The following is a 12,199-nucleotide window of genomic DNA, read 5'->3' on the forward strand; positions in this document are numbered from 1 at the left end:
GAGCTTCTGAAAGTTTGAAATCAGAGGAAGTGCTCATAAATGTCCTTTCAAAACTGCGCCCAGCGCTGTGTCCACAGAGTTGCCCCCTCCACCCCCTCCACACCACCAATTCATTATCAGTTTAGCAGCAGGGCCTTTGTCTCCTATTGACATCACAGATTAGACTCTTGGCTCTAGTTTCCAGCTTTAGTAGAGATTTATTTGGAACAAACTGTCCAAGATCACACAAAAATCCAGCATGAATCAATGTCACAAGGCGTATTTTAAAACAAGCCCGCAGAAAAACACCTTCACATGACCACGATTTGCGTAAGGACAGTATAGTTGGTTTTAGGTGAGATGCGTTGTTTTGAAACAGAGGCAACAGTATTTGCAGCTGACTGAGCCTGATTTTGGACTGGGCTAGGTCTGGCAGGTGGAGCTGTTTTGGCCTGCACAGTCAATTTCTTCACACTTCTCCATTAAAACACAATCAGGCCCTCAATAGGGTAAAAAAAAAAACACAAAAAAACCCCCGACAAGCGCGCATTGATCTCTCTACCTATAGAGCTGGCCTACACTGGGCCAGAGCGGGAGATTAAAAATTCATAAGCGTATTAAGATCTATAAGAGCATTATACATGTGTGCCGCCACTTGTCTCATACAGTAGGGAACTAATCATACGCATCTCTAACCCAGTACACACAGATACACAGTCACAATAGTGTTCTGGGTGTACTCCAAGTGTCAGCACTATCATATGGGCGTGTGTGTGTGTGTGTGTGTGTGTGTGTGTGTGTGTGTGTGTGTGTGTGTGTGTGTGTGTGTGTGTGTGTGTGTGTGTGTGTGTGTGTGTGTGTGTGTGTGTGGCCTGGCGTTGTTCCCTCCTTGAGTGCCATACAATGTGCTGGCATAAATACCTGCTTGACACAGCAGATTGGCACTAATGGCTTTACACGCAGTGCCATCTGTAAGCTGGACCATTGGCTCTTACATCTTCTCCAGTGCTTCCCAGCATTCCACTCAGACCTTCATCAGTCACAGCACAAAGCAAAAGGAGCCACATTAAATATTAGCTAAACATCAGGGAGGCTTGCGCACAAAGCCCGCGAGGTCCTGCCCATCTGCCTGCACCTGGATATTAAAACCTAAAGATGCAATGTGATGTGGGTCTTTTCAGTTCAACGCACCTCCCACTGAGCTGAAGCTCTGAACTTGAAGCGCTCACACACACAAACACGCACACCGGCTTCTCACAGCCTACAGCAGTCACACGGGGATCATTACTATTCATTTGCTCAGCAAACTGGCCACACAGGCTTATAAATTAGCTCATCTACCGCAGCTGGGTACTGAGACAGTTGGCGCATGCTGAGGACTGAGAGCGCAGCCATTACAGTGCAGGGCTCCGAGACACCTTCTGTCCACTCGACGTGACCTCTTCCACGCTCGTCTGCTCACTCTTTAAAAAAAGGGAGAGGGGAGGTGTGTGTGTGTGTACTGGGCAAGACACAGTCAGTCAGTGATCTAAATAAATTGCAGACCTGAGCAATAGGACTGTGCTGAGGGCGAATGCGGTGATAAATCCTGTCAAAGCAAGTATAAATCAGTCTGAATGAAATAGCATTAGGAGGATCTTGCAGGCCTGAGACCAAGAGCGAGGATAGCTGACAGGACTGACCTACAGGGAAATGAGGGAACACTTGGACTACTCTCTTGCTCTCTGCCTTCCGGGGAGGATCAATGGTGGAAGGAAAAAGTAAAGCTATTAATTCGCCTGGATATGTCAATTCCCATTGGCTGCTGTAGATTGGTTGTGATCATGACGAGCCCCCTGGGCTCACCGGATCGGGGGCTTTTGTCCCGCCTCGGTACTTCATAGATTCATTGGCGTTTTTACAGCTACCTGGAAGGTACCATATTGGAGGAAAGTAAATCAATTCCAATTGCGAGATTATAACGATGCACAAAAAAAAAAAAAAAAAAAAAAAAACTTGGAGCGTGACTATGGGGCTAAAGTATGCTAATGATTTCTTGTATGAGATGTGTAACTGAAACGAGGACCTTGGGTTAAATAAGCCATGTAAGAGACTTGTAACAGTGTCTTAAATATCCATAAAACATTCATAAAACAGTTCACAGCCCTTGTAAATGATGAATGAAGTTTTTTCCTTACCCGGCCAATGAGCACAGGTTCCGGCCCGGCGTATTCTTCAATCACAAAGAACTGGTTCCAGATCCAGCTCCTCCTGCTGCGAGACCGTGACCCCTTCACCTCCATGCGATCGCGCTCCTCCTCTTCCACCTCTGACTCTGCTTCTTCAAATACGAGGCCCTTTGCGTTTTTGGGATCCGCGCCGTGCATCTTGGCGTCTTCCCCGACGCGGCTCCATTCGTGAGCAGGGTGGAGCCTCAGGACATGACTGCTGTTGACAAGTTTGTTGTCTTCATCTGCGGAGTACTGAGCTGTGCTGAGATCTGTTTGAGCAGTGTGAGCTGACTCTGTTAATGGGTCTCCACGGGACTCTGCTGCTCTGTTCCCCGGTCTCACTCCCAGGGGTTGCATTGTCAGCACAGACGGAGGAGACTCATTTGTTTCAGAGGGAACGTACAGCGGGAGATGTTTTGTCGATGTGAATGGCCGTTCTGTTTGGCTGATCATTACTTCCTTCTCAGGGCTCAAACTGACCTCGCTGCGAGGTGTTGACAGGAAACGAGCAAAGTGTTTGCTCTTGCTATCGCCGCTATCTGAACCCTGTTTTCCCAAGTTGTCCTGCCCTTTACTTAAAGCTGGCTTGACTTCACTTAGCGGATTAATACGAGTGTCAGGGCCCCGGTCCCGATTAAGATCTGTAGTGGCGACTGGGCTGGCATAAGGAAATGCAGTCTGATTATCATATCCCACATGAGACTGAGTGACAGCTATATCTTGTCTCGGCACTTTCTGAGGCTCTAGCTGTCCGTGATTAACGTCAATCAAATCTCGCTTCCTGCTCCGACTGCCCTTGCTCGGAAAGCTCAAGCTGGGAACGCTCTGCATTTGGGAATTGACAATCCTAACCAGGTTGTCTTTTGAGAGCAGCTTCAGCACCCCGTAACTGCCAGTGAGGTTCAGCTTTCGGCTCGAGTCTATGCTGAAACCTTTCCCTGGCACGCCCGTAGTATGGACGCTGAAATCAGGCCTGCCTTTGGACCTGGAGCCAGATTTAAACTTGGTTTTATTAGAGTGAATATCTGGCTTATGATGAACTGTGAAAGTTTTCTCTGACCTCCCTGTTTTGGAAGAGTCAGCATTCTTGGTGTTGTTTTTGACTTTCTTCCCATCCTGGGTAAACTCCTTGCTAGCGGCCAATGTGCGCGGGGCCACAGAGTCAACCTCGCGCTTGGGCTTGAAAGTTTGTCTCTCCTTATTAGCTACAGATGGGGCAGGATGATTCTGCAACATCTTGGAGTAAGAAAAAGATCTGGCGTCGCTCGCCTGCTCGTGGCTAATCAGGTTTCGAAGAGTAACCACGGGCATTGCATTCGAATCCACGTTCGCGTCCATAGAAAGGCTCTCCCCCAGCTTCACCACGTGCGATCCGCCCACTCCTCTCCTCCGTAAAATTTTACTGGCTGAGGCACCTCTCGCAAGCCCCTCCCACAGACACAAGGACACCAAGAAGAGAAAATTTCTCGTAATCATCTTGTCTTGTGGTGAGATGTCCTAATTGGAGACAGGTTTGCTTTGAGGCAGGCCTTGTTTTCCGGTTGTCTTCATTCTCTCCTCTCCTTTCCCTCTCCTCATGCCCTTCCTCTCACTCTCCCATTATATGCCCTTCACACCGAGCTGGAGGGCAGGTGTCAGTCACTCCTCTCCTTTTTGTTTTTTTTTCCAGCTGCCTGATATCTCCCTCTATCTCACCAAGTTTCTCTCCGCTGCTTTTTTTCCCTCCACTCCTCTCGTCAAGTGTCTCATTCAGTTTCCCGCCGAGGGTTGAACACCCTGAGAGAAAAGATAAAGATAATTAAGTTAAAACTTTAATCATTGCACTGTGTTAATTAAAAGTGGAGAGGCACAGACAGGTAAAAGAAGTCACTGACAGGCAGGACAGACCTTTTAACAGTGCAGCAATCACAATTTCACAAAGGCCTTTTTTAGGGCAAGAACGCAATTCAATTTATAGCTTCATAATCACTGAAATGTTTTACGCGAGACAGACAGGGACAAAGCTATCACCGCGGTATTGTATATGGAAAGGTGATAGAGTAACTCTTATTAGATATTGCTCTGGGCATTTATTAATGGGAACAACTGTCAAGGATTTCAGATTGCACTGGAAGGAGACCAGCTATGACATGAAGTTAGATTCATGTTATATTAAAGTGTGATTAATTACCCCGATTGATACTGTCTTTTGATCAGTCAGTTAACATTTCAATTCAGATGCAAGCCGTAGACGTGGATGCACTTTGTTGCATGTCGGGCCCCGAGCGATCTAAAAGGTTGGTAAACATCTGAATTTCAGCATGTCTCTCAAGCACTCAAGCCTCAAATGGAAATCCTACGCCAAATCAAAATGTCAGATATCAATCAGTGTGCTTGTTTAAAGATAAGAGCAGGAGCCCTTCAGTAGTGTTTCAGTAACATCAGCCCACACATCTGACAAGTCAATAATGTGACTATTTCCCAGATTGCATTAACATAAAAACCTTTTTATTGCTACTACGCGTGCAAAGGCAGACGACCATGTGTACGGTGTAATTCAACTCCAAATGCCAGTGATTCGCTAAAACACTTTCAAGATGTTGGAGAAATCGCGTGAGATAGAATAACGGTCAAAACCAAAGCAGCGGGGAGCGATGTAACATTTTAGTTGCTGGTATGCCGCTCTGACACAGCAATTCAGTCGTGTCAATTCAATAGGCATCTTTGATTAATAAATCCCATAGACTGTAGATAAAAGATCGGCGCAGTTGTGTCACTTTAGCATTATTATTGTTTGATTGTCTTTTTGTTTTGTGTGTGTGTGTGTGTGTGGGGGGGGGGGGGGGGGGGGGGGGTATTAGTTATTAGCCAATGTTAGGAAGATTAGCAAGCTGGATCCATAAATCCATATTTGATTCACACAAACACAAACAAATTATTAAAACACTTCTAAATATTCGACTTTCTCTAACCAATAATTGGAGCTAAAACTTCTATCACTTTATAACTGGATTAATTATACATTAACAATAACAGACAAAGAGGCATAAACAGAGCGAATTGGTCCAACTCGGACATTAAAGACAGGGCTACAAAGACCAAGACTGCATTAAAGAATGGACGTTTGAACATGTGAGTCTATGGGGACACCCCACGTGGACATCACGGCCACATTTCACGGCTTCTTGGTAAAATTCTCACATCTTTCAAACACTTGATCCCAAGTTCTTAACATCATTCTCGAGGTCATTTTCTTTCTTCGGGATCATGGAAGACAAACTACAACAATTTTAAATCATGAATAGTAATCTCAGTAAACACGGAACAGACTGTGGAAAGCGTGTCCTTTGCAGTGATGTTGTCCTGTGGGCTAATCCAGCAAATGCTACAAAACTGCATTTAAAGCTTACACATGCTGTGTATGCTGTGTGTTGTGGATTAAGCAGTGGCAGTTTCCTCTTGCCCTGTGCAGTGTGTTGTGGTGTGTCTGCGTGTATGACACTTGCTCCGCTGTGGCACAGACAGACCCTGTCAGCACATTCACTGGGGCATGACTGAAGTTGGGATGTTCCTCCTGGAATAGTTTTCACCCTTTTCCTCTCTCATCTTCCTCTCAGCTTCCTGTCTCCCAGCACTCTCTTTCTCTAAGTAAACCTTTTTGATGAACTGTAGAGAGCACCCTCCCCCCCATCCCCCACCCACCCAGTCCTCTGCTTTTTTCCCACCTCTCCCACTCGCCACCTGTCTCTTCTACGGCCTATCTGTAAATCTCCCTCTATCCACTCTCTTAACCTGCTATTGTTTTAGTATCCCGTCCTCTCCTCGCTCCCTTCCATCATCTCCTCCTCTCTCTCATTTGTGTCAATCACAGTGCTGTCACTGTGTCCCTCACCCTCACTGCACTCAGGCTTCAATCATTCAGCCAATCTCATTCTTGGGCCTTGCAACATTGGAAGTGACAGGTGTCTCGCCGGATACCATGTTGATGACAGGCTACAACACCGTAATTGTGCATATAAATCCTGTCAACAAATTATCAAATGCAGCGAATAATATACATCCCGCACTTACACAAAGTAGCTGCAAAATGCTGGGGGGATTTTTACAGAATAATTCATATATAAAGCGCTCGTTACCAAGGATGCGAGGCCGGGTATGGCCGAGCGTTATCTCAAATGTACAGCATGAGGAGGTGATCAGGGGTGAATTCAATGACAGAGCTCCGCTTCTCCCGGAGGAACTTATCAGCTGGGAGTTTGATGGCCAGGCAATCATTGCCACGGGCACCTTGTTAACAAGCCCGGGGCAGGTGGCGGGATGAGGGGCAGAATATCAACATGGCGCTCGCCAGCTGAGCACAAATTTAAAACATTTTCGCGTGGGAGGTTCTGTCAATGTGACGTTTTCCTTTGAAGCACCACTTTCATTCTTTCATTCTTTTATCTTTTTACAGCATTTTCAGAAGGAGAGAATTCCCCAGAACCGAGTCGACGCACTGATATAATGTATTGATCTATGTCACAGCCTTTCACATTGTGCTGAGCACCTTGGGGAGAGCTTCTGTTATGCCATTAACCTGGGTGTATCAGCCTGTGCAGCTGTAAGTAAGGATAATTGGGTGCTGCAGTTTGAATCACAAGGGAGCTCATATTTCCTCATTAGAGTTTTATAATGTAATATGGCGAAACTGCTGTTTTCATCCTTGTGAAACCAGCATGGATCAGGACAGGGATCTCAACCATAGCCTCTACTAGGATTTCAGGAGTAAATAAGGATGATAAGGTCATACTGCTCGCTGCTTCAGGGAGCTCTGGCTTCCTAATTAGAGTTTTAGAAAATATATAGTTGAGGTACATTCTCAGAGTTTCCAACTGTACTGTATTCCTGCAGCAAGTTTCTCAGTGAACTGATTAATTGAGGCCATAAATATCTTAATTATTTTCCCTCTACTGGTCCCAGCCCACCTAAAACTCCAATGATCTTTTAGTTCGTTAGTATTGGAGGCAGATTCTTGCCATCGATTGCAAGCTGTCACCAACTTAACAAGACTGAAAATTTTAATTACAATTCCCCCTCTTGCTTTCTGTCTATCCTCTTTTTCTCCCAGTAGCCCCTGGAGAGGTAGAACACCACCACAGGAGCAACACGGCCATCCAAGCCTTCTCCACAACCATGAGCAAACCCAGACATGCCAAGCCCTATTGACTAAACATTCTTTTTAAAAAACTTACTCATTTACATGCACGCACAAACCTCACAAAGCCTTATTCATCCACACTGAATTCTCCCTGAAAACACAGTATATATCTGGGCAAGTGTGAAAAATAAAGAAAGCTCTGGGGACTCCCTGTCTGGACACAATAAAGTCAAAGAGAAGAAAGGGAGCGCTCTTTCACCAGGAGGGAAGAGAAAACGCACCCATCCCCAAAAGAATTATGCATAGAGTAACAAAGGCTAACTCTAGGGGGAGGAGGGCAAAAATGAAGGAAAAATAGGAATGTTTGGTGGAATGGTGGAGCGCGAGTAAGCATCTGCGTGAGAAGAGGATGCGAGGTGCTGATGGGTGGCTGCTGCAGGGAAGCGGGGCCCTCCTTGGAAGACTAACCAGGTAGTTTTGAAGTGCAAAGCGCCATAAAGCAGCTCTGTCCTCGCCTTGAGCTTTGGCAGATAAAAGCAGACCTGTCAGAGTGTGAGGAGGTGAAAAGCAACAGAAGCTTTCATCTGTTAATGTATGAATATCTTTTTCGCTTGTGTCCCCAGCCTTGTCTCTATCGCACCCTTACTGATATACTGACAGCAGGTGCTAACCTCTCATGGGGGGTGTACAGCACGAGCCTACGGACACAAAAACGCTCCAGAGGCTATTTTATGGAGTGCAAAGAGGGAAACAAGTGCAAGGCAAACAATGTGACAACCCTATTTTTTTGTTTTCTTTTTGTTCCTTTTTTTGCAATAAAAAGCAATGCTATGAATTTACAGTTTTGCATGGCTTCAAGAGCTGTGAAATTCAGTCCACTTAGGGGTGGCTGTTTGCCTGTTGGTGAGATTAAGACTAAAAATACTCAGTATAAGAGAGCGGCAGCAGGGGTTTTTGGATTTGCTAGGCTTTCAGCTAGATCAATGGGGTTACAATGAAAGGCAAGAGTCAGAGCTTGTAGAACATAAAGCAAGAATGCGGCTATTTAAAATACAGAACATGCAGCGAAAACAGCAAACACGAGACGTGAGCGTTCGCTCGTGTTGAATTATCTTTACAATAATGCACAGAAACGTCTGGAAGCAGCTTCTCATAAATCCATCTGTGATTCGTGCTTAGTAACTGGGTCCACTTGTCACCTTGGCACTTTGTATGTCGCTGTTCTCGCTTGCACACACTTGTTCCCTGAGAAGGCAAATACGAAAAGCACAATTCTAACCTGTAATCCAGGAGCGGTGTGCAAACCAAATACTGTATTTGCACAGTGTACCAATTCAGGAGGTGGAGAACACAAAAAGAAATTTGTTTTCACAGGAGGTAGAGAAACTCCACCCCCACCCCACCTCCAAAAAAAAAACAACAAAAAGAAAAAAATTAAAGATCCAAACTGCTGCTGCATTACAGGTAAGTATTGTACTGCAGTCTTGTGCTGAGAAGGAGCTGACATTAAGAGCACTGAGGTCAGCTACCAGCGATGTGGCCCGCTGTGTTTGAAGGAAGAGAAAAGTTGAGTATGACCTAAAGAAGGACAGAGGTGGAAACATTATTCTTTGTGGCACAGGGTACAGGAAATCTTTGAACCTCCATCTTTCAGACAGAACACTGATGTGGATTGTGGATGGAGCTTCCAGCATGACAATGACCCAAAACATACCGCCAAGTCAAGAAAGGAATGGCCAAAGAAGAAGCACATTAAAGTCATGGAGTCTGTCTCCAGACCTCAGTCCTATAGAAAATCTGTGGAGGGATCTGAAGCTTTGAGTTGTCAAAGGATTTAGAGTAAAGAGAAGTGGGCTAAAATCCCTCCTGAGATGTGTGCAAACTTGGTGACCAATTACAAAAAACATCTTACTGCTGTGCTTGCCAACAAGGGTTGAAAAATAGTGCCAAAGTAAATGTTATACCCACATCAGGAAACTTTATCTAGCTGCCCTGGAAGTCTTTTTTTCTCCATCAGATCACAGTGATGTTGGGTTAGGGAAACACCACTGTTGTCTCAGAAGTGGGAGTTTTGCTGTTTTGCTGGAATAAGTTTGATTTTAAACCCCCACACATGAACTGTAAAGCAATTTTACTCCAAACTGCAACTTTCATCATGTGATGCGCACAAGTATTTCATATATAATTAATCATTGCAAAAATAGCAGCTGCAAAATGATCTTTCATGCTCTGTGGAACCAAAAACAAGGAAGTGAGAGGAATCCAGGGTAAGCTTTAGCAACTTTAATAGGATTGTATGGAGCAGCATCTTTAGACATATATTATTCAATTTTCATCCTTTACATCTGCATTTAATTTAGCTATACAACAGTTAAGGCAGCCGGCATCTTTGTGCGAATATTCAATATTCTCTACACAAATACTGCAACCAGTTTCAATTTAGAGATGTAAATATTTACACGGGTACAAACAGATCGAGCTCTACTGAGCACAGAAAATGTGAGGCCCGCTGCTGCTATTGCTGCTGCTGCTTTATCTTAAGCTACAGTATATAAACTGTGAGAGGTGCAATAAAGATCAAATAAATCTTGACAGGAGACAGTCCAGAGAATCACAGTGCCAGGAGACGTGCCAGTAGGGTCATGACAGGGACAACATTTGTGGCCTATATTTTACTGCTTTGGCAATGGTTCAAGTAGTTCTAAGTCTGATTTGTCTGGCCATAAGGTAAAGTGCTGGCTAAGAGCTTGTGGATATACCAACAGTGACAGCACTGACCCACTGAAGGACTCTGATTTACTGCTAAATTCTGCTCACCGTTCAGGCCTTTTAAAACTATAAATTATGCATAAAAAGCAGACTGTGTGCATTATTGCTAAAAAGGCCAAAATTAACACTGTGCCAAATGCTTTATTTTATTCGCGTCTCTCCCAGCTCTTTGAAAAACGTTGACACCCATCCATTCCATACCCCCACACCCCACCCGACCCCACCACTCTATGGCCTTAATGCGGACGTACTTGTGACTGTCATGTCTAGATTCTGCATGTGCATACTACTGCATACTTCCTAATGCTGCTGTCCGCATCATATGGCTGCAACAAATTATTATTGTGTCACTGGACTATAACAGCATCTGACATCTACCTTTAGGCCTTTCCGCTGTTTCGCTGCTGAGTAGTTGAAGGTGCAGATCAGCTCCAATGATCTTCATGCACAAAGGTCAGGGGATGTTTTGGGTTTGTGTGTGTGTGTGTGTGTGTGTGTGTGTGTGTGTGTGTGTGTGTGTGTGTGTGTGTGTGTGTGTGTGTGTGTGTGTGTGTGTGTGTGTCAGGCAGCTCATCTGACTTCAGCCAATCTCTCTTTAGGTTGGTGCTCTGTCTGCGTCTTCTGAATGGTGAGTCATCAGCTGCCAAAGCAGTTACCAAAATTACACCTGATGCCTATCAGCCCTGTCTCTCGTCCTCTTCTGCCTGACTGCATGCGCAACATCAAAAAGCTATCTGATCCTTTCAACACACTGGCACTGACATTTCAGCAGAAGTCCTCGGGAATTGCAGATGGACTTTATCTCCCCAAAGTTGCGTGCATGTGCAAACAGTATGTGCATTAAGATGTGTGTGTGGGTGTGTGTGTGTGCGTGTGAGAATTTTGAAAAAAGCGACACGTTTGCAGGCTTTTAGAGAAAAAGGTGGATGAAAATTACCCACTGAAAGAGCTGATTTGCATTGACTCTGTTTATTCCCACCTGTCATCTTTGTGAGCTGCAGATCATGATAGCTTAGGTCAATAAAGGTAGTCATCATTAGAAACGTAGCTGCTTCACTGCAAAGTGCTTGAAGACGTTTACGGCCAGGTTTAATTCACAACATCTTTTTCTCATTCCGTCTGCCGTTCGCCTTTCAAGGGTGTTCCTTTCAGAAGGCTTAGAGGTTGGACAAGGCAGCGTAGAGGACACGGTAAGGTGGGAGAGGGTCGTTTCAGAGATTAATAAGCACAACACGTGCAAGGTTGTCTGTGATTATATGTGATGCATTGGAAAGGTGATGGCACATTTTAGAAGAGCACCAAGGCTACCGACCAATGAGGCGAGTGAATAATGACACTCCATCTTCCACCTTAATCGGCACAAATCTCTTTTCAGCTTACAGTTAAAGATCGTTTTCATGTTTATCTCCCACCCAGGCGGGGAGAGAGTGAAAAGAGGAAAGATCGAGCAGCCTTACTTTTAATGTCCTCTGATGCAATCAATAAGCTTCTGCTGCGCACTGAAATTTTTTTCTTTGAGTGTGTTCTCCACAGGTGTTCAGGGTTTTGGCTTCCACTAATATTCTCTGGTGGGGCTTGCTGGAGAAACAGGTGTGTAATATTTTGATGATGAAAGAGTGTTTGTTCAGTTTGTAATGGCCCCTCTGGGATGATTCTCAATCACAGAACATGTTTGCTTTAGATTTCGTGTTAATGCCTACATGCTGTGGGGTTTTGGGGGGGAAGGTGGTATAGTTCTGAAATTTATACTTTGACTGACTACAAATGAATATCTGTTTGCAGCTGCAAATATGTAAAAAGTCTAGAGCCACAGTAATTCCGTGCTTAAGGCATCACAACGCTTTAGTGCTTATTAGCTTGTCAACCAGTGTCTGAAAGCACCCACACTTTTTAACACTGGAATTTTGGGTGGGTTGTAAATGATATTTTTTTTTGTTTGCAAACTGACAAAAACGTCCCCTTCATGTAGCACATATTTGTTACTTAGCACTTAACACTAAGTATAGCTGACACTAATAGGAATAACTATTTCTGCAGGTTTAGTCATGGACAGATTAGAATTTCCACTAAATTCTATGTGCAGAACATAAATGTCAATGCCAAATTTGAAAGCAGTTCATTCAAT

General features: G+C 44.6%; 1 protein-coding gene across 1 annotated transcript in view; it reads right to left on the reverse strand.

The window, feature by feature from the left end:
* Positions 1 to 12,199, reverse strand: part of cdh24b (cadherin 24, type 2b) — a gene marked incomplete at its 3' end in the record, with an annotated part of 166,676 nt that overhangs the window by 107,492 nt on the left and 46,985 nt on the right. Inside the window, exon 2 of the mRNA XM_080907825.1 lies at positions 2,157 to 3,965. Coding sequence (XP_080763951.1) covers positions 2,157 to 3,665 — 1,509 coding nt within the window. The 5' untranslated portion in view covers positions 3,666 to 3,965. The remainder of the gene's footprint in view (positions 1 to 2,156; positions 3,966 to 12,199) is intronic.

This window comes from Rhamphochromis sp. 'chilingali' (assembly GCF_963969265.1).
Source record: "Rhamphochromis sp. 'chilingali' genome assembly, chromosome: 16".
NCBI classification, from domain to species: domain Eukaryota; kingdom Metazoa; phylum Chordata; class Actinopteri; order Cichliformes; family Cichlidae; genus Rhamphochromis; species Rhamphochromis sp. 'chilingali'.